Genomic DNA, 20,822 nt, shown 5'->3' on the forward strand with positions numbered 1-20,822 from the left:
CATCCCGCCGCCATCAACCTTCAACGTGCTTCTTGGCTCCTCCTGGTTCGATAAACCTTGGTTTCTTTCTGAGGGAAAACTTGCTGCTGTGCGCATCATACCTTCCTCTTGGGGTTGCCCAACGAACGTGTGAAATACACGCCATCAGCGGTCGCTGGTATAAGGCGGATCCGCCGTTCAAGCCGATGAGCGGCCCCGCCTTCGAGAAATGTCGCGCGGACTGGGAGTGGAACCGCCGGTCAAAGGCGGCGTGGGCGGCGAGCACCAGCGGCGGATTCGCGCCGCCAGCCGGCGAGCAGGCGGAGGAGGGGGAAGACCCCCTCTTCTTGCAGGCGCTGGCCGCGTCCCTCAAGGACGATGCTGAGAAGAAGGCGGTAGAGGAAGAAGAGAAGGCGGCGGCCATCGCCGCCGTGAAGGAGATGGAGGCGCGGGAGGCGGAGGCGAACGCTTATATCATCGACCTCTCCGACTAGAAGTCGCGATCCATTTAGGATCGCGCAATTCTGTATGTATGTATGTTGATCCGTATGTATGATCAACTATCTATGAACTATGAACTATGAACAAATTTCCCGGGGTTTTAAAATTTTCAAATATACGGGGCGGGGTCTGCTAGACGGAACGATCTAGCTATGATCATTTTTTTTACACAGAGCGAAATACTCGCGTTTTACGGGGCAGAAAAGTAGGGGGCTTGCTAGACATGCTCTTATGTGATTCTAAAGACGGACGGTATAACGACAATTGAAAAATAGATGTCACACCGATTTCATCGTTTGCTTGCAAAGGAGACACGAGCCACATTTTGGGTTAGCCAAACGGAAAATTTTGTTTTGGGTGGAGCCCAAACTTTTCACACCATTTTATGCACAACGAAGGTGGTAGAGCCAAGAAACTGCACTTTGTAAGCGGACTTGGCTGAGTATTGACCATTTGCTGTGAGCTTCCAAGAAATGGTGTCATCTACACCCTCGTCCACAGATCGATGAATTGGGTGAGATTCTCTATGGCGAAGCCTTCATCCATGATGATTTTGTGCAGCCAAGCGTTGCTTTTCAAAGCTTGGCTAACTTCCTATTTCTTCCTCTTCGAGAATTTGAAAATAAGAGGTCAATCTCAAACAGTCTTCGCCCTCCAAGCCATAAAGCCTCCCAAAACGACGTCTTGCAACCGTTGCTAATGGAGCCTCCAAGCCATGATCAGGTTGAGTGCCCGCTCGATCCTTTCAGGTAGATAGGTAGAGGTCCCTGACTGCCGGAGGAGATCAACGCCGGCCGGCCCGACGTACAGTTGCTGTCATGGTAGTTCGATCCACCGATCCACGGAGCGCAAGGAAGAAGAGCTGCATGCTGATGAAGGGGGGAGATGGCCACGTATGACGTATCTGTTGGATGATGCGGATGTTAGCAATAATCTTGTGTAATCTGTTAGAGTCTAATTAGGAATTAGAAATAGCTTACTTGAAAAGGTTGCAGGCGTTCATGTAGGATTGTAGGCGAGTCTTAGGGCCACTTCTTTTCGGCTTCTTCGTTGGCTTCTGGAAGAAGCTTCTCCCCACCACCTTCTCCTAGAAGCTCGAATCCAAAATTTGTTTTGGCTTATAATCTAGTTTGATCTAAACTCGAGTATAAGCCGTAACAAATTCATAGATCGTAGCTTCTGAGAAGTAGGTAGGAAGAAGCTTCCCCCATAAGCCATCGTAGAAGCCGAAAAGAAGTGGCCTTTAGTGTCCTAGTGCGTTTCAGGTCCAAGCTAGCAATCTGCTAGTACTACGTGTTAGTTTAGGTAAGTGTCATGTTAGTGTCCGGCTAGGATTATACTAGCTAGCTGTGTTGGTTTAGTCTAGGAAGTTGTGTACGAGTCGGTCAGTAGGATCGGGTCTGCTCGTGTATATATACGCGGCAGCACTGTAAGTTGTAATCGTGAGTTGAGTTGAGAAAAGCAGAAAAGCAATAAAGAGAGGAAAATTTAGAGGGTGCGACACGCACCCTTGGCGATAAATTTTGTGTCGCGTGTGTTTGTCTAGTTTGATGTGATTGATTCGTGGGCGAATTCCAACAGCGGAAGCACTTCGACCATCAACCCACATTTTCACAGTTCGACGGATGAGTCGGATGATCCAACTGCGTACTGCATATTCGTTGCCTGGGTGGACGGCTGTCGGCTGGGTGCTTCATTGCTCCCGTGTTGTGTCCGAATCAATGGCGAGGGAGCGAGATCTTTTCCCACGGTTCAACGGACGGCGATCGAGGGCTTTCGCGACCGCGAACTGCAGAATGGGCTCGGGTCTGCACGTCGCCGTCTAGCTACGAAATGGACGGAATTCTTTCTTCTGCGTCCCGTCCGGCCGCTCGTGAGGGTCTCTCCGGCGACTCCACCTGTTTTGGTTATATCTTATATGTTGGCTCGCCTCCCGAGGTGCACATCCATTGGGGGTGTAGCTCATATGGTAGAGCGCTCGCTTCGCATGCGAGAGGCACGGGGTTCGATTCCCCGCACCTCCATTTTTTGCTATTTTGGTGTCAACTGCTGACGTTAGCCTTACCAGAAAAATGCAGAGCAATACCGGAAATTTTAATGCCGAAAATTAACTACTGTATTCGGCTAATCTTGAACAAGCACAATATGTTGGTTTAGCCTACTTGACTGAATCTGACTTCTTTTATGGAGTAAATGACAAAAAACTACCACAATTGAGGCAGTCGTGTCACGGAACTACCAAAAGTGTTCGGTTTGTCACATGACTACCACTATTGAGGCATGTCTGCGACGTGGAGCACTAATTTTCCAATTTACGAGTATTAACCCAGTTTCGGCAGCTGGGACCTATTGTCGAGTCCGACGTGGCACAAAATAGACGGACACCACAACCGTTAGAGCACCCGCAAAAGCCGGAGGGCCTTTTTGCAAAAAACCTGTCTTCTTCCCGTCACAATAAAAGTAGCTCGGTGGCTGCTCCGACGCCGTCCGCCGCCGTCGCGCTCCAAGATGCACGCCGCCGCCTCTCGCGTAGATGAGCAGCCGCCGAAGCTCCGCCTCGTCGACTTGTGTCTTCTCTTCGACATGCGCAAGCCGGAGGCCGGGAATCGACCGCATCGACCCCTTCTTCTCCGCGGTGTTCGAAGCTCGGCGTCGTCGATTCCGTCGGCCGCGGAGCCCCTTGAGCTCACCGCCGCCTCCATCCGCTCCAGGGTGAGGTCCTCATGGACACCTCCATTACCTCCCTCTCGCCCTGCAGCGCGCTCGTGCCCTGCACCTCCGAGCGCCGCCGTTCACGCTCCGCAGTGGATGGCCGCGGACTCAGCGGTGCGGGCGCGCACCGACAACCTACCTCGGGTGGGATGGGGTGTTGTGCAGAGGAAGGAGAAGACCCTCGGCGGCGTGGGCACGGCGGGGCGCGCGGCGACGGGCGGGCACGGCGGGCAAGCGAGGCGCGCGACGGGCGCACCGGCGGGCTGCGGGCGCGCGACGGGCGCACCGGCGGCGCGCGGCGGGGCGCGAGCGAGCACGGAGGGCGGGCGGGGCGCGCGGCGGCGGGTAGGCGCGCGACCGCATGCGGGGGCGGGACGGTGCGGCCGGGCGCACGGCGGCGAGCGGGCGGACGCGCGGCGGTGCGGTGGCGGGCGAGCACGGGCGGGCGCGCGGAGGCGGCGGGCGGCCGGACGCGCAGCGAGGCCGTGGCGGCCGAGCACCGGACGTTCGCGCAGCCGTAGGTAGGGGCGCAATGGTACGGTGGCGGCCGAGCACGTCCAAGCGCGCGGCTGCAAGTGCGACGAGCACGGCCGGCGGACGCGGCCGAGGATGAGGATGCTCATTTGGACTTGATGCTCCATTGGCCTTGATTGCTTTTTGGGAAAAGAAGATAGGGGTTTTGTGTAAAATTAGCGCAAAAAAGTTATTTGCTTTTGCCACGTAGGACCCGACAGTGGGTCCTAACGGTTAGAAACTCGGATTAAGACGCGTAAATTGGAAAATCAGTGCTCTTCGTCACAAACATGCCCCAAAACTGGTAGTCATGTGACAAACGCTACCCATTTGGTAGTTCCGTGTCACGACCGGCACAATTGTGGTAGTTTTTTGTCATTTACTCTCTTTTATGAGAACTGCAGGGCCAGCAATGCCTTGGATGGACATTGGACAACGCTGATGCTAGTACGATCAATTTGGAGGATGCACGAACATTTGAGTTCACGTCGTAGCAAAAACATGTGTGTGTGGGGGATGGAGCTCCTGATTTTGGTGGTCCTGTTCATCCTAGTCGCCGAGGTGGCGGGAGGAGGCGCAAAGATTGGGTGAGGTTCCTAGTAGTTTCGGCGCGGCCAAGGTCAAGCTTCCAGATCTCCTATTCTTACTCGTCATGGAGGCGAGGAATGAGGGTGTTCCAGTGGCCGTAACTTTTGGTGGTCAGAGTTGCAGACGGGGAGCAGAAGTGCTTCTCTTGGGAGTTTCCTCACGGCGACGAATCTGTTGTCGTTCTTTAGGTCGAAAGGCGACCACTCCTGCCTCCAACGTTGGTGACGGTTGCTTCTCCCGGCCGGTGTCAGATGGCCATCTTCAACCTCCAAGCTACTATGCCATATTGGAGGCACTTTGGCTACAACGCAGTGGGCTCCCACCCCCCCTGTCCCAAGTGGTTTTGTCCCCGACGACGTCGAGGTCAACTGCGTTGAGTTGCTGAATCGCGGTGGAGAAGAAGCAAGACCTGATTGCTTTTCTTGTTTTTCGTCTAGGGTCCTTTGTGCAAAATGTAAGGGTTTGTCCGTAATTTCCTTTTCACTTGAGTCCCTATCTGTAAAATGTACTTCCACCGATAATAATCAATGAAGCTCTCGGTCCTTCAGGAACGTTCCCTGTTCAAAAAAACAAAAAGTTTGCAACCATAGGTTTCTCCTATCTCCTAACACTAGAACGCCACTAGGAGGTACATGCAAGGATAATATGGAGCATACAAAAACATTTGAGTTCACATCGTAATAACCCCCAAAATGATTTTTTTTAGAAGCATAAAAATTATTCAGTATTTCCATGTCCTAGGTACAGAGAGACCATACCAATCTATTATGAATTTAGCGGTTATTTGGCCAAATAGGTCGATGTCATAATAATGGTTGCAATCTAAAACGTCAAAACATTTAGTGCAAAAATTCATGCATATTCTAAAAGTTATTCCAACGCATAATTTTTTGTTTAGATTTATTTTAAAATGTATTTCACCACCTATAACTTTTTTTCATGCATGCTAGATAAAATACACATGATTGCTAAAAGTACTCGTGCAAAATCTAAAAATACATTCTGAACAAATAAAAAAATGTTTCTACATTTTATGGAATATGTTCCACAATTAATGAATGGTGTCCATATTTGCCATATAATCTTTCTGTTGAACTTAATTTTTTTTTTCAAAACAGAGATGAAAAACACTTGCTGTCAAGAAAAAGCGTATAGATCGGTCCATATAAGAGAAAAATTACATGATATTCTCAAAATAACATCACAATTGATTAGATATGGTTTAAACGCATTAAAACAACATTTCAAAAAGAACACAAAAAGGGAAAACTAAAAATAATCTAAAGTTAGAAAAAAGTTGAAAAAGAGCTAATAAAATAACTCAGGGATTAAAATTATCAGATGCTTGATAGTTAACTTTTTTATTTAGAAATATAATTCAAAGAAAATAACTACTCACTTCGTTCCATAATCCGCAGACTTGATAGTTATAGACATATTTCATGAATAGATACATCCGAATATGCGACAAGAATAATGAAATCTCGGAGGGAGCACTAGACATAAACTTTTCTTTTGTTGAGATGATAAAGAAGATGGACCTCTTTTTTTTTTTTGAGATGATAGAAATGAAACTCTAAAGGGCCGGCTTGGGAAGCTGAGCTGAGCCGAGCCGAGCCGAGCTGTTGCTTTTGCTGTTTCGTCTGGTGCCGCCTCCTTCCTCCATTGGCTTCTCCCTTTTCTCTCTCTGTCTTCCTCCTTCCGCTTCCTTCTCCGCCACCCCAGAAAACCAGAGAAATTTTCGCACCAAAAAAAAAGTTGAGGAAAAAAAAAGCGAGGGCGAAACCCTAGCGAGCGGCGAAATCCGCCGCGCATTGCCTCCCTCCGGGGTTCGCGCGCGTCGCGTGCCGGAGCTGGGTCGTTGTGTCGCCGCCGCCGGCGGCTGCGCGCGGCGCGGGCGAGGCTTTCGTCGGTAGGGATTGGTCGGTGTGTTGGGTTGCGCAGGAGGCGGACGCGATCGGGTGGTGGGGGGACCGGAGGGATAGGCCGCCGGAGACGGCGGCAACGGGGAGGAGGCGGGGATGGCGCTGTTCCGGAGGCTGTTCTACCGGAAGCCGCCGGATCGGCTCCTCGAGATCGCGGACCGCGTCTACGGTAACCCTACCCGCCTCCTCTTGCAAAATGCTGCGGAAATTTCTTGCCGAAAATTCGCGAGCGACGTGGAATTGCCGAATCGGTCGCCATTTTGTGCTTGTGTTTGAGTTTTTTTAGTTCTTTTAGCTTTAGAAATGTTGTGTACCTGTTTTTTTAGTGTAATTTTTTTTTCTCTATACGTGATAACGTGAAGCAATTGTTGGTAGAGGATTTCTTTTTGCCAACATGCTACCACAAATGTAGACGTTGCGTACGTGCTGCATTAGCTTGATTTTTTTTTTAAAAAAGATCATTATAGTCTACTTAGACCAATGCAAATACTCCCTCCGGCCCTACTGCGACAAGTATTTGGGGCCGGTGGGAGTAGCTGTATAACTAAGGCAAAACATGTGCTGATTATACTATCGTGAACTGAAACTTGGGGTACGACAACAACATGAATGTGCTGCCCTTTTTTGCCAATCGAAATATTTAGAATTTGTGTACCGCTTAGGTTTTCAGTATGTTACTGAACTGTCCATGTTGTGTTGCTACTTCGATATCTGGTGTATGTGCTTACAAGTAAAGTTTCACATGAAGATTAAATGACTGGCCTGTTCAATGCTTGCAGTGTTCGATTGTTGCTTCTCGACAGACACCATGGACCAATTCAGATACAAGAATTACATGGACAGCATCGTGTTGCAGCTCCGTGAGCAGTTTCAAGATTCTCCACTGATGGTATTGAACTTCAGAGATGAAGGAAAAAGCCTGGTTACAGGCTTGTTCTCCATGTACAGAATTACAGTCAAAGATTACCCCTGCCAGTACTTAGGATGCCCATTGCTTCCTTTGGACATCATCATCCACTTCCTCAGGCTGAGTGAGAGGTGGCTTATGCTCGAAGGGAAGCAAAATATTCTGCTAATGCACTGTGAGAAAGGTGGATGGCCGGTGCTGGCATTTATGCTTGCAGCTCTTCTTCTGTACCGGAAACAGTATAATGGGGAGCAGAGAACTCTAGACATGGTCTACAAGCAAGCACCCAAGGAGCTTCTTCAGATGTTAACAACATTAAATCCGCAGCCTTCTCATATTCGATATCTACAGTACATATGCAAAATGGACTATGAGTTGGGGTGGCCCTCAGAACCCATTCCTTTCACCCTGGATTGTGTTATTCTTAGAGGGGTTCCGAATTTCGACGGAGTAGGTGGTTGTAGGCCAATAGTTAGAGTATATGGACAGGATATTCTAACAGCTGATAAAAGTCGCAGTGCTCTTGCAACACCATTCAAATCCAAGAAACATGTTAGGCGTTACAGACAGGTAATATCGAGCTCAGCTTATATCTTAACTGTTGGGTTGTTTGTTTTAGTTACGTATTAACTATCGTTGCAGGCAGACAACATGCCGGTGAAGTTAAATGTGGGATCCTGCGTCCAAGGTGATGTGGTCCTTGAATGCTTGCATGTGGATGATGGCCTAGAAAATGAAAGATTAATGTTTAGGGTGATGTTCAATACCTTCTTTATCCAGTCTCACATTTTACAGTTGAACTTTGAGGACATCGATGTCTGTTGGGATGCTGATCAACGGTTCACAAAGAACTTCAAAGCAGAGGTAGGCCATGCTTTTTCTTGCATGTATGAGGCAATTTATTATCGAATTGATTAATGTTAATTGTAAGTGCATGCCTGAACCAGGTACTCTTTTCAGAGTTCGATGCTGAATCCGATGCGTCTACTGAAATTGGAGCCGATGATGATGAAGATGAGGATGACTGTGGTGATGAGATAGAAGTTGACTCTGGTGACGAGTTCTTTGAAGCCGATGAAATCTTCAGTAATCCCGAATCACATGATGGACACAAGGATGCAGAAACTCTTTCAATATCTTCTACAGATTGTACTCCAAGTGCTGAAGCCAGGAAAATCTCGCCATTTTCCAGTCTCGAGCTGAATAGTGATATTGATGGGTCACGACAAAATAAACCTTCGCCGTCTGAAATACGAAATGATGAGGATGCATGCACATCTGTTGATACCAACATTATGCACGAAGACACCAGCAGAGTAGTGTCAAGTTTGGAAAGTACAACAGATGGAGGCAGAGACAGCAGCACTTCGAGTACTGCTATTTACAAAGATAAAGATGATGGCTGCTCAGTTGAAAACAGCAGTCCCAAGCAGGACAGAACAGTTGATCCCAAGCAAGACTCGATTCATACTGATAATGTGTTGGTCAAAGAGGTGATTATATTAGAAACGAATAGTCCAAAGGACATACAGATGATCAAGGAAGTTATCATATCTGAAGTCACCACCCCAAAACAAGTGCTGCCGGGGGATACAGTGGAGGTGGAATTAGGCAATGCAGTCGACATTTCAGAAAACATTACATTGACAGAGGCTGATAATACCGAAGGACTTGACTTTGTTCTCAAACAGGATGATGGAGATAGTCCAGTAGAAGAACGTGTTACTTATGTCAATGACACCAATCAAGAGGACAACAGTAATATTGAACAGCCTAGCACCAGTGACACAAACGTTCTAGTGATTGAGCTCACAAATGAGAATAACAGGGTGGAGCTTCCATTGTTAGGGAAACCACATCCGCACAGCACAAGTGATACCCTGATTTTAAGTTCTGGTGAGCAAAAGGTTGAGCAGTCTGATGCCTCCAATAGTAATGGGACTGCAGAACAAACAGAGGGAACAGAAGCTTCAATATCCAACTCGACAGGCCAACCTTCGAATATTTCTTCTATGGATATGCTGCCTGGTGGATTTAGCTTAGCAGCAGATGGTGCTCTAACTCATCCCAGTGCAAGTGCAGTTACAGCTGACTCATCTCGCCTTGTGCTAAAGAAAAAAACTTTACTTCCTTTGTCAAGTATTTTTGCTCCATCAACTCCCAGGCGGCGTAATCTGCTTCGTTCAGCATCAACAGATTTGTCCTTTCTATCTCCACTGCAAACAGAATCAAATCAGAAGTCTGTTCCTTCTACAAGCGGAAGGGATGTTTTTGCTACACCTTCTGTGTCTCCACCGGCCCAATCCGCTACATCTCTGAGACCATCAAAAGTATTATCTCTAGTAAATCCCCCATTACGACCAATCAAAACTGTTTCATCTTTACCTTCATCTTCATTTGAAGCATATATAGAGATGTCAACTTCCTATTCTCCAACATCGCATGCCAACCATCAACTGCTTAACCCTTATCCTCCCTGCATACCACCACCTCCAAAACTTCACCTAGCAAAGACACAGGGAAAGGATTTACATCCAGGTAGTCTAGCTTTTCCTGCTCCCAACAGGTATGCATCTCACCCTCCAGTTCCACCCCCACCTCCACACATTCTTTGTAGACAAACTATTCTCAACTTAGGTGTTTCGTCTCTAACCTTACCACCCAAAAGTAGTATAGCGATGACAGAAATGCCACGTAAAGATAGTGAATCAGAACAACCCCCCTCTATATCTCCATCTCTTGGAACAAATGATCCTTCAAATTCAAAATTTGAAGAAGAATTGGAAGCATGCAAGGAGTTCTTGCCGTGTGAAATGATCGACGAAATGTCGCCCTCCACGGCTCATAGAAAAGAACATGGAGCCATTCCAACCCCACCACATCCACCAATTTGCAGCTGGCATAGGGGAATTTCACCTGTTCAATCCCTTACCTCTCAACCTTGTCGTTCCCCTTCACCACCGCACCTGTCCTTGCTCCCATCTCCGCAACATTTGCCCTCACCTTCGCCTCCACCCTCAAGAACACATGCACCAGCTCCCCATTTACCTCATTCACCAGCTCTTCATATAAACAGTATATCATTGCCGTCTCCACCACCACCACCACCACCACCACCACCACCACCACCTTGTCCTAGCGGAATTGTTGCACCTGTGTCTTTATGTTTACCTCTGCCCTTTTCAAGAGAAGATTCAACAAGCGAATGTTTGGCTGCTCCACCTCAATGTGTACTCCCACATCTTCCATCTCTTCCTAGAAAAAATGCAACTCCACCTCCACCACCTCCACCTCTGCCTAGAGAACATGAAGTGATTTGCCCCTTGCCTCCAATTTCACCTAAAAGGCATGTCGCACCGTCACCTCCACCACCTCCTCTGCCTCCACCTCTGACAAGGGATGCCATAATACCGCTGCCACCACCACCTCCACCTAGAGAGAGCACACGGGAGTTCCCTTCATCAGAATGTCAAGTTGGAACTCCAATTCCATCACCGCATCCTTTTTTTGAAGGAACCGAAAGAATTCCACCTCCACTTTCTCCTGAAGGAAGTAAAAGAACTCCACAGCCTTCTCTTACTGGAGGACCAGAAGGGACTCCACTACAAAATGGATTTCAAAGTGGAGCTCCATCGCTGCCGCCACCCCATGGAGGATATGGAGGGACATCTCCACCTCCTCGTGGAGCATGTGGAGCATGCGGAGCTCCATCGCCGTCGCCGCCCCTTGGAGGATATGGAGGGACATCTCCACCTCCTCACGGGGTATGTGGATTGGCACCGCCGCCGCCACTTCCGGGAGGATGCGAAGGGGTACCTCCACCTCTGCCGCTACTTCCTGGGGCACATGGAGGAGCTCCACTGCCGCCGCCACTTCCTGGGGGATATGAAGGGGCTCCTCCACCTCCTCCGCTACCTCCTGGAACATATGGAGGGGCTCCTCCGCCGCCGCCACCTTCTGGAGGTTATGGAGGGGCACCCCCACCTCCTCCTCCACCCGGTGGAATCGGAGGAGTTCCACCTCCACCACCGCCTATTGGAGGACTGGGAGGAACACCATCTCCTCCACCTCCCGCTGGATTTCGAGGTGGAGCTCCGTCTCCTCCTCCTCCTCCCGGAGGGTATGGAGTGTCTCCACCACCGCCTCCTCCTAGAGGGCACGGAGGAGTAGGTGGCCCTCCTCCCCCTCCAGGTGCACCTACTCCTCCAATGCCCCCTGGAAGACCTGGTGGCCCACCACCGCCTCCCGGATTACCTGGTGGGCCCCCTCCACCACCTGGAGTACCTGGTGGCCCCCCTCCGCCTCCCGGTGGGCGAGGTGGTCCCCCTCCACCTGGTGGAAGAGGCGGGCTTACTCGTTTGGGCTCAAACTCAACTGTAGTACGGAAGTCATCTCTAAAACCACTGCACTGGGTCAAGGTAACAAGAGCAATGCAGGGAAGTTTATGGGCAGAACTTCAAAAGCAAGCAGATGCTGATGGGTACGCTCCGTTATTTCAACTGTTCTGTTTGCTACAAGATATAAATTCTCATAAAATGTTCTGACGATAACATGTCGCTATCAGCTTAATTCTCGAAAATAGTATATTTAACACATTCTCATTCTACTAACTGGTAGCACCATGTATGCAGCAATTCCGAGTTCGATGTGAATGAACTGGCGTCTCTTTTTACTATTGCACCAAAGACAAAAGGCGGTTCAAAATCAGAAGGGGCTGGAAAATCTCTTGGTTCGAAACCTGATAAAATTCACCTGGTAACTTGAAAAATATTTGCCCGGTGTTGTATTTCATCTAGCTCTGCTATTCTACTGAATTGTTTACTGTCATGGAAGTTTATTGTGCATACAATCTCAGCATCATGTATTTGCATACTTCTTCATTTCACTAAAAATCTGTAATTACCTAGGATAGGTCCGTAAAGTGTGCAATATTCTACCCAATTTCACAACATGTTAATTACTTTATGTTTAAACCACCATTATACGACGACTGCTCTCTAACACATCACATGTAAAGTAGCATTGCCTCCTCCAAAGTTACCCTGTGAGACTGAAGTCATGGTAAAGTTTAGTACATGCAGTTGCTACGGTCTTCTCGTGAATTTAACTTACTGAAGGGCTAGAACATGGGTGCTGTTTCACACTCAGTTTTGTATGCGTAACATGTGCTAATTAATGGCTAACTCAAAGTATTTGTTTCTGGCATGAAGTGATTTGCATGAGACCTTTTTAGTTGAATTTCCTTTCGTACTTATGTCGTTGTGGTGCAAAGAAAAAAGAGAACTGAAACTTTTGTTGGTGTCCTTGAAAAATCCACAGATCGATATAAGACGGGCCAATAACACAGAGATCATGTTGACAAAAATCAAAATGCCACTCTCCGATATGATGGTGAGTATCTCGCTACTAGCTTCTGCCTCTCTTTTTTTAGAGAATGTGCGAACAGAACATGCCCACCTTTTGATTGAATAGGGAGCAAACATACATACAAGAAAGGGAGTTTAGCGGCAAGACCAATGCCATAAGCAACCCTAATAGCAAAGAAGGCACATGTTGTCATTGGAAGGGCAGTCTTGTTGATTGCTTAAGTTCCTTCTAAATAGTGTAGAAGATTCAACATAACTTTTTTTCACCAGTTCTGTTGAAGTGATAAAGTGAAGATTGAGCATTAACTCAAATATCAATGAGTTGTAGGTAGATCTATTTTTTCCTGAAATGTTTCTTGGAAGTCCTTTTGGCATATTTGTTGTTCAGAATCACTTTTTTTTGTGAACTCAAGAACTCACTTCAAAGCTAAAGCTGCTCCAATTTTTAAAACCATCTCCCTGTTTTGTATGTGGAGTTTACCCAAAATTAATTCTGGTTTGTTAGTGAGTTGAGTCAGTAGTGAAGTAAGTTTAAAGTGCACTGTTCATTCAGAATTTTTTTGTCTGCATATCAGATACTTTTATATAGTAATTATAGTTTCTCTACCTTTGTCTTTACTCTCTCTACCTACAACAGAGTTCTGCTCTGGCTTTGGACGACTCAGTTTTAGACGCTGATCAGGTTGAAAATCTCATCAAGTTTTGTCCAACAAAAGAGGAAATGGAGCTTCTAAAGGTTTTTTTTCAACTTAACGTTTTGAATTTTCCTCTTGTCCCTTGTTAATCATGAATAATTTTCTTCTCTAAATTTCTTGCAAAAGTAAAATATCTTGTAAATTTTGGCTGTCAGAACTACACCGGAGACAAGGACAGTCTTGGAAAGTGTGAGCAGGTAAACTATGTCTTTCGGCTTACAAGTATACTTTTTTCTTTCATCGAAGTTTACCTGATTATCTCATAAATAGAGCTTCCTTTTCTGTTATCTATTTTGCTGGTCATATTTGATGTCAACTGAAGTTTTGATTATATGTTATATCTGTACTTCAGTTTACCTTACTATTTATCTTTCTCCTATATACAGTTCTTTCTAGAATTGATGAAGGTGCCAAGGGTTGAATCGAAGTTTAGGATATTTGCATTCAAGATCCAGTTTCAGTCACAGGTCATACACTGTTAAATTTTTGAGATTAAGGTCATTTGTGTTGTTCATGGCTTTCTCACTCTCCACTTATTTCTTTCCTGCTTAGATTAGGGATGTTAGAAGGAATTTGCAGACTGTGGCATCAGCTTGTGAGGAGGTAAACATTCTAACAACTCAGAAGTTTTTCACATGCAGCATTCATGTTTAGCATGCAAGAACTCATCTCTGATATGCCAATCAGCTCAGAGGCTCTGAGAAGCTGAAGGTTATCATGAAGAATATTCTGTTAATCGGGAACACATTAAATGAAGGAACACCAAGAGGTAATTATCTTTGATAGTTTCTAATCATCCTATTAGTTGGGAGGAATGCTCCAGTGATCAACCTATTGTACGATACTATCTTCCTTTGACTATCAAGAAAACAAGTTGGTCTGTAGATGGAACAATGTGAAGCAATTTAGGGGAGTAGATTGAAAATGTATTAATACCAACGTACTACATCTTCAGGGTTTCTATCTAGGTTACTAAATAAATTTGACTTCCTGTGCCTCATTGGTTTAATTTCATTTTTTATATTTCCTTGCAGGCCAGGCTGTCGGTTTCCGCTTGGACAGTATCCTAAAACTTGTAGAGACCCGTGCAACCAGCAGCAGAACAACACTAATGCACTTCCTTTGCAAGGTAGAGAAATAGTTGCCAGACATTGATTGATTAAAAATAGGAAAATAATATTCCATACGTAGCTGATTCATGGCACTCCGTAGAATTCTGATCCAGATCACGCAAACCACGTCATGGTTTGGCAGTGATCTGATTTGTGGCACTTTTCCTTCTGATTCTCTGGGAGAATGGGGGATGACAAACCATTGTTGATGTTTTTTTTTTACGGGAACCATTATTGATGTTAACATAATGAGAAGGCGCAGGAGACGTCCATCTTCTGGCCGTTGCTCATGCAGCCAGACATGCTCCCTGGCCACATCCTAGACGGCGCAGCCTTGGCATCCTATATTAGACGAGGGGCATGGAGGTTTGTAAAGGGTGGATGCTTGAGAAGCAGAGAAGTGAGCACAAGGATGACCTGTATGTGCACGTAGACTGGTAATTTACAGAGCCTCTGGCTCTGGGGCAAATCCTATTTATCTGGTCAATGCAAATCCCTTGCTATCTGGAATATAGTTTGCAAACCCCAAAACAATGGGGGTTGGTGTTATTGTTCTAGCTGTACAGAATGTTGCCTTCATGGTCATGGTCAATTTTTTTTCAGGAATTCAACAATAAGGAGAACATCCCATGGGTTAATTTGGTATGGTGATAGGACAGCAGAACACCCTCATTCCACTCGTGTGGGTTCTTTTTGGTGGCGTGATGTCTTTGGACTTCGTGACAATGCAAAAGAATCACAAAATTCCATATTAGTTGTGATAAAATCTTCTTTTTTGCATGAGGTGGCCTCCCTGTGAGCTTTATGCAAGACTCCACTCTGTCGCTAAAAATGATCAGCTTAGCTTTGTGGAATAAACTGGATAGACCTCCATAAAAAATGGCTGGCAGGAACTGCAAAGGAGATTGGGGAGTAGAACATAGCAAGGTTTTTTAGTCTCCGAGCCAAGTCGAGTTGCTAGCCTCCGGCTCAGCGATTAGCCGGCGAAAGTCGCTGTATAGTCGCCATAAGTCTCTGAATAGTCGTGAGTCACCCTTATTTTGAGAAAATGACTTGGTGATCAGTTGGCGACTATACAACAACTCAAAAATCTTGGAACATAGGTTAGGGCAGGACGAACGAGGGAGTGACTAGATTGATTAATTTCTCATTGCTGATTTTATCTGTTATATGCTAGTCCTTCATATCGGACGACTAACTTGATCCACAAGTCTGACCACAATTCTAACTCAATGATATGCACATTGTTGTAAACGGAGACGCAAAAGTTAGAATCAAATTTGTTACAAGTTTTAAGAAAACCAGTTGACAACAATTTTCTTGGTTCATGCTGCTTATTTTGCATCCATACAGTATGCTTCAAAACATAATGACTGGTTTAAGTGTTCTTCAGTCCCTCGCAGGGAAGTCACCAGAACTACTGGATTTTCATGAGGATCTTGGTAGCTTGGAAGCTGCTTCGAAGGTATTGTGCACGTTGACTAATTTGGATAACTTACATCGATACTATCTATTATATTTTCTTAAATTATTTAAACAGTTGCAACTGAAAGCATTGGCGGAGGAACAGCAAGCAGTTGTAAAAGGTCTAGAGAAAGTTGAACAGGAACTAACTGCTTCAGAAAGTGATGGGCCAGTTTCTGATACTTTCCGTAAGGTACATTTCCCAACCTTTTCTGGTGTCTTGAGTCCATCAGATTTTATAGATGTGCTATTTTCTATTTTAGCCGTTATGCCATCAAGCAGATGATTTAATGTTTTCTTGTATGGTACAATTGTAGACTTTAAAGGAGTTCCTTGATGCTTCTGGTGCTGATGTACGCGCCCTATCAGCACTCTATGTTGAAGTTGTAAGCCTTTCGTGGCCGTCATTGCTTTCATTACTAATAATGAACACTTTAAATCTGCCCACTTTTGACGTACAAGTGCTGACAGGGTAGAAGTGCAGATGCACTTTCCCTTTATTTTGGAGAAGACCCTGCAAAATATCCTTTTGAGCAAGGTAATTCATGCCAAGTTATCTATTGAATTGGTCTATGGGAGATGGTGCTTAAAGAATGTACATTTTATTTCCTTCACTCCTCGCATTTCCTTATCTACAAAATAAAGCAAGCACTTGATAGTAACTTGATATCCTTGTTATCTTTTACTCATACTGAATGTTTTGAAAACTATGCAGTTGCTTCGACCCTTCTAACCTTTGTGGGGTTATTTCGGAAGGCACATGAGGAGAATCTGAAGCAGATTGAGGCTGAGAGGAAGAAAGCACTAAAAGAAGCAGAAAAGGAAGCAAGCCAGGACAGAACTCCTGTAAAATCAAAAGATGGATTTGCAGACAGATCACCAAGGTCACCCTTCAAATGATGATATCTGCCCCGAAACTTGGATGTGGTCATCGGTTTTTGCCTCAACAGACCGACCTCTGCTAGCCATGCGGATCTTCAGGAGGCTCGACTGTCGCCGAATGCATGGCTTCCTTGGGGACATGTTACGCTTACAAGACAAGGTACACATACTACAATTATGCTTCTTCACTGTAACATGTGAAATATTCTTATCTGTATCAGCCTAACCTATAGTCATTTATTTTGTTCCGTACAGATATACTTTTGGTTGGACATCCATGTTTGATTGCGCATGACACTGTACAAAACTAACCCAATACCTAACTTAGGCCCCCCTGTACAGAATATCTCTGTTTACACTAGACGTAGCAGCAGGAGTAGGTCAGTTGTTGTAAACTAGGAAAGTGTAAGAAATGATCAGTAGCTCAAAAGAAATAGAAGAGGATTAGTGTTACCACAGGACTAACAGGCAGTTTTCTAACCATAGGTTGACACCCCTGTAGCCCAACCCAGTGATCCTACAAGATGTGATGATACGATCCTGTGCAGTCATGCTTTTCATTTGTATATGGTGATCTTTGGTCATTTATGTTCTGAATCCACCACTATGTACAGTCATGCTTTATCATCTGTTGCCAAATCTTGGGTCGAACATGGGCCTTATCTCAAAATAGCAACATTTAGTTGGGTGTCCAGATCAATTAAAATGTGAGCTTCGGTGTTTTCGACCGATTGGCGGCCAAAACTGAAAGATGGCCCTATGTTTGCATTGCGCTCTTGTTTTGGAGGTGGCAATTTGGCTCATAGGAGCAAATGCTCTCATTATATAAAATAATTAAAAAATAATTTTAAAAACGTTAAAAAATTCTGATATAAATTTGTTGGTGTACATCTTGACATCCTATGTTAGTGCACAAATTTTCGTGGAGAAACAACATTTTATATGGCGTGTACAAAAAAGACAAAAAAAATCCTGTACGTAGTTGTGTTATAGCATCAAAACTTGTCTTTTTTACAGGAGCCACAATTATTTTTAGTTTTTTTTGAAAACTTGTGTACCAACATAAAATGTTTAGATGTACATGTAAAAATTTAGTTTAGAATTTTTTGACACTTTGAAATGTGGATTCACATAATGGGAGCATATGCTCCTATGAGCCAAAGTGCATTTCCCTCTTGTTTTTCGCTATCTCAGCTCTTCCATAATCTCTTGCTATTACATTTGTGGTCCATGGGACTGCACTTTCTGCTGTAAAATTTCGAGTAATGCTGTAATTTCCACACATGGGTCCTCCCGTGTGACCTCATTGTCTGTCAGTTCAAAGGCAGGAATTGGAGTTCCAAAACCTGACAGATGTGATCACCAGGGTGATATTCTGTACTGTAATGTCTTCTCCAATGGTCCACTCGGAAGTTTCTTCAGCTGTCCCTTCTGTTTTCTTTGCGCGAGTGCAAAATTCCCTGCTTATTTATTACAGTTGAACGGAATATTTTCTGCTGTACAGATAGAACAATGTTTTACATTTCATTTCCATGCCAAGAGAAAAGAAAATGAAGAAAAAAAAAACTATCCAGCAAAGAAATAAAAGAAACACTTCTATCCCAATTCACTAGTATGTTTCTCTGGACCCATCCAAAGAGTTTCTCAGAATGAGAAACCTATGTGGTGGCTATATGTATGTCTACTATGGCTTCGGAAAGACGATGAGAGACAGCTGAGATGATGATCAAGCCTTGAGGTCACCCTTCTCCTCCGGCTCCAGCTCTCTGAGCTCGTCGGCCTCACTCCTCTTGCAGCAGCTCTTGTAGAAGATGCAGCTGACGATGATCTCTAGGACGACGCAGAGCGCGTGGATGTAGGCGACGGAGAAGGCCTCGCCGGCGACTCCCGGCGCGAGCCGCCCGGCTTTCCGTCGCTGCGAGACGACCCGGAGCTGGAAGAGCGCCTCCGCGGCCGCCATGCCGAGGTTGGTGGGCAGCGCGAGCGCCAGCGCGGTGGGCACGCTGCCCCTGATGAGCACGCACGCCCTGAGCAGCGCGCCGTGCCCCGCCACGCCGCGCTCCATGGCGGCCACGACGAGCGCGAGGTTGCAGACGACGGTGGCGACGCCGACGGCGACCGAGTAGGCGATGGCGCCGGCCGCGGAGAGCGCGAGCGTGGAGGCGTGGGAGGTGAAGCCCAGGAGGTCGGCGGCGCCGAAGGCGAGGAAGAGCAGCGAGAAGACTGCGGCGTTGGCGGAGAGCATGACGAAGGAGTTGAACAGGTGCGTGGCGACGAGCGCCGGGTACGCGCGCGCGACGGCGGCGGCGCGCGGGAGCGACATGCGGCGCCGCCGCGGCGCGTCAGGAGCCGGGGCGGCGAGCACGGCGGCGACGCAGGCCTTGGCGAGCAGCAGGAAGGTGAGCGCGAAGGGCAGCGTGGCGGCGAAGGTGAAGACGGTCTGCGAGAGCTTGCCGTTGAGCAGCGCGAAGAATGACGAGGGCGGGAACCCCGCGGCGTGGAACATCTCCCGGAGCCGCGAGGACGTGCCGCGCAGCGTGGACGACGAGGGCGCCATGGCCTGGGACGCGAGCACGGCGGCGGAGAAGGGTAGCGCGAGGAGGGCGGCCACGGGGCTGAAGCAGTGGTAGCCGTCGAAGAATGCCACCACCGCCGCCCTCAGCACCTTCCCGGCCCTCCACGCCGTCGCCGACGACGAGGCGCCATACCCAACTAGCAACCCTCCTCTCCTAACCATGGCGCGAATGGATCAAGATTGACGTACGACGCGATCGAGGAGTACGTACACGACAATGGAGTGTGTAGATGGCTAGAGAGGTAGAGGTGGTGGTGGAGTTTTTATGGTGGCGAGGTTGCGTCGAGTGATGGTTGGCAGGTCAAGCTAGAAGAACTGAAGGAGTGTCTGTCAGTTGATCTCGGCCAGGCCAACCACCGGTGGATGGAGCTGAGCTGACCCGGTAACTGCAACGAAGAACCGGAGAAGAAGCAATGCAAGCGAGACCAAATTTATAGCTACTAATTATTTGGCTAGCTATTAATCATCTCCATTCTTAAGAAATCAGATGACGATGGAGTTATCCACCGCCCTCTCTCTCTTTTTTTGGAAGCCTTTTTTTTTGGAAGCCTTGCTTGTTGCTATAGATGTCAATAGTTTACGTAACACCATCAAACTGCAACACAGAACAGGAGAAGAAGCAATGCAAGGGACCAAATCTATAGCTACTACTGATTATTAGGCTTGCAATTAATCACCTCCATTCTTAAGAAATCGGATGAGGATGAAGTTATCCAACCGCTTTTTTTTTTAAGCCTTGCTATAGATGTCATGAGTTTTGGTAACCAGTTAAAAAGAAAAGAAAATACCCCAAAAAAGAGTTTTGGTAACATCATCAAACTTATCGCTTCCTTGCCTATCATCATGTACGTACAAATTAAAGAGACTGGCGCATTGTAGAGGTGACGTCGGGTGCAATGCAATGCGGTGAGGTGCGAGTGACGACGAAGAGGTTTCGTGCATCACATCGCACTCAATCAGAATCAACGGATATGCAGCTTTCGGACGTACATGCGACAAGCTAGAGAGAGCCAGGCGGTGGAACCGTGGCTTAGCTGTGACGGCCTTCCGTCGATGGTTCCGACATGCCGTGCTCCCCATAACCTGTTATGCTATTTTTCGGATGCGTTATTACTTAAAAAAGTTTAAGCGTTACATTCACCTCTTTGCATAGCTAAGATATACACAATCATCTAAAATATTCAGAAAAGACAAACAGACAGTGGATGCACAAGAGTTCAACCGAGACTGAAAGATAAACTAGACATGAGGAGTGCAATCCTACGATTATGCAGCCACCCATATTGGGTAATAAAATCCTTCGCCGTATCCTCCAACCATGAAGACATCTTCGTAAAAAAACCGCGATCTTCCGTGCGCTGAAGCGACAGCCATGAACGGTGCAAAGTCATACACCAGTATATGACCTACATAAGAGAAGAAATTTATCATTAAAAACTTTATCGTTCCTACAGAGCCAAAGCGACCAAAAGATGACAATCGCTCCCACCCTAATAAGTAACTTGAACCTAGAATTCATCCCCTTTAGCCAATTGCCAAAAATATTCATAATGCTTCGCGGCGGCTATAAGGTAGAACAGCCGAACCAATCTGAATGATTGAT

The 20,822-nt window shown here is 46.5% G+C and overlaps 2 protein-coding genes and 1 non-coding gene across 3 annotated transcripts; 2 read left to right on the forward strand and 1 right to left on the reverse strand.

The window, feature by feature from the left end:
• Positions 1–2,431: 2,431 nt before the first annotated feature.
• On the forward strand, positions 2,432–2,504 carry TRNAA-CGC. Its single transcript has one exon. It is a non-coding gene; the product is annotated as a tRNA-Ala (tRNA).
• A 3,810-nt stretch (positions 2,505–6,314) lies between these two features.
• On the forward strand, positions 6,315–17,181 carry LOC124655956 (formin-like protein 12). The gene is made up of 19 exons (XM_047194779.1): positions 6,315–6,387; positions 6,998–7,695; positions 7,768–7,989; positions 8,073–9,201; positions 10,639–11,605; positions 11,757–11,880; positions 12,445–12,516; positions 13,129–13,227; positions 13,342–13,383; positions 13,573–13,653; positions 13,739–13,789; positions 13,874–13,955; positions 14,221–14,315; positions 15,692–15,763; positions 15,839–15,955; positions 16,080–16,148; positions 16,234–16,300; positions 16,478–16,804; positions 16,900–17,181. The coding sequence occupies exons 1-18, from the start codon at positions 6,315–6,317 to the stop codon at positions 16,660–16,662; spliced, it is 4,245 nt and encodes a 1,414-aa protein (XP_047050735.1). The 3' UTR covers positions 16,663–16,804; positions 16,900–17,181.
• A 910-nt stretch (positions 17,182–18,091) lies between these two features.
• LOC124651211 lies at positions 18,092–19,404 on the reverse strand. Its single transcript, XM_047190337.1, has one exon. The coding sequence runs from the start codon at positions 19,379–19,381 to the stop codon at positions 18,371–18,373; it is 1,011 nt and encodes a 336-aa protein (XP_047046293.1). The 5' UTR covers positions 19,382–19,404; the 3' UTR covers positions 18,092–18,370.
• Between the last annotated feature and the right edge of the window lie 1,418 nt (positions 19,405–20,822).

Source organism: Lolium rigidum, chromosome 5 (genome assembly GCF_022539505.1).
Source record: "Lolium rigidum isolate FL_2022 chromosome 5, APGP_CSIRO_Lrig_0.1, whole genome shotgun sequence".
In the NCBI taxonomy this organism is placed as follows: Eukaryota; Viridiplantae; Streptophyta; class Magnoliopsida; order Poales; family Poaceae; genus Lolium; species Lolium rigidum.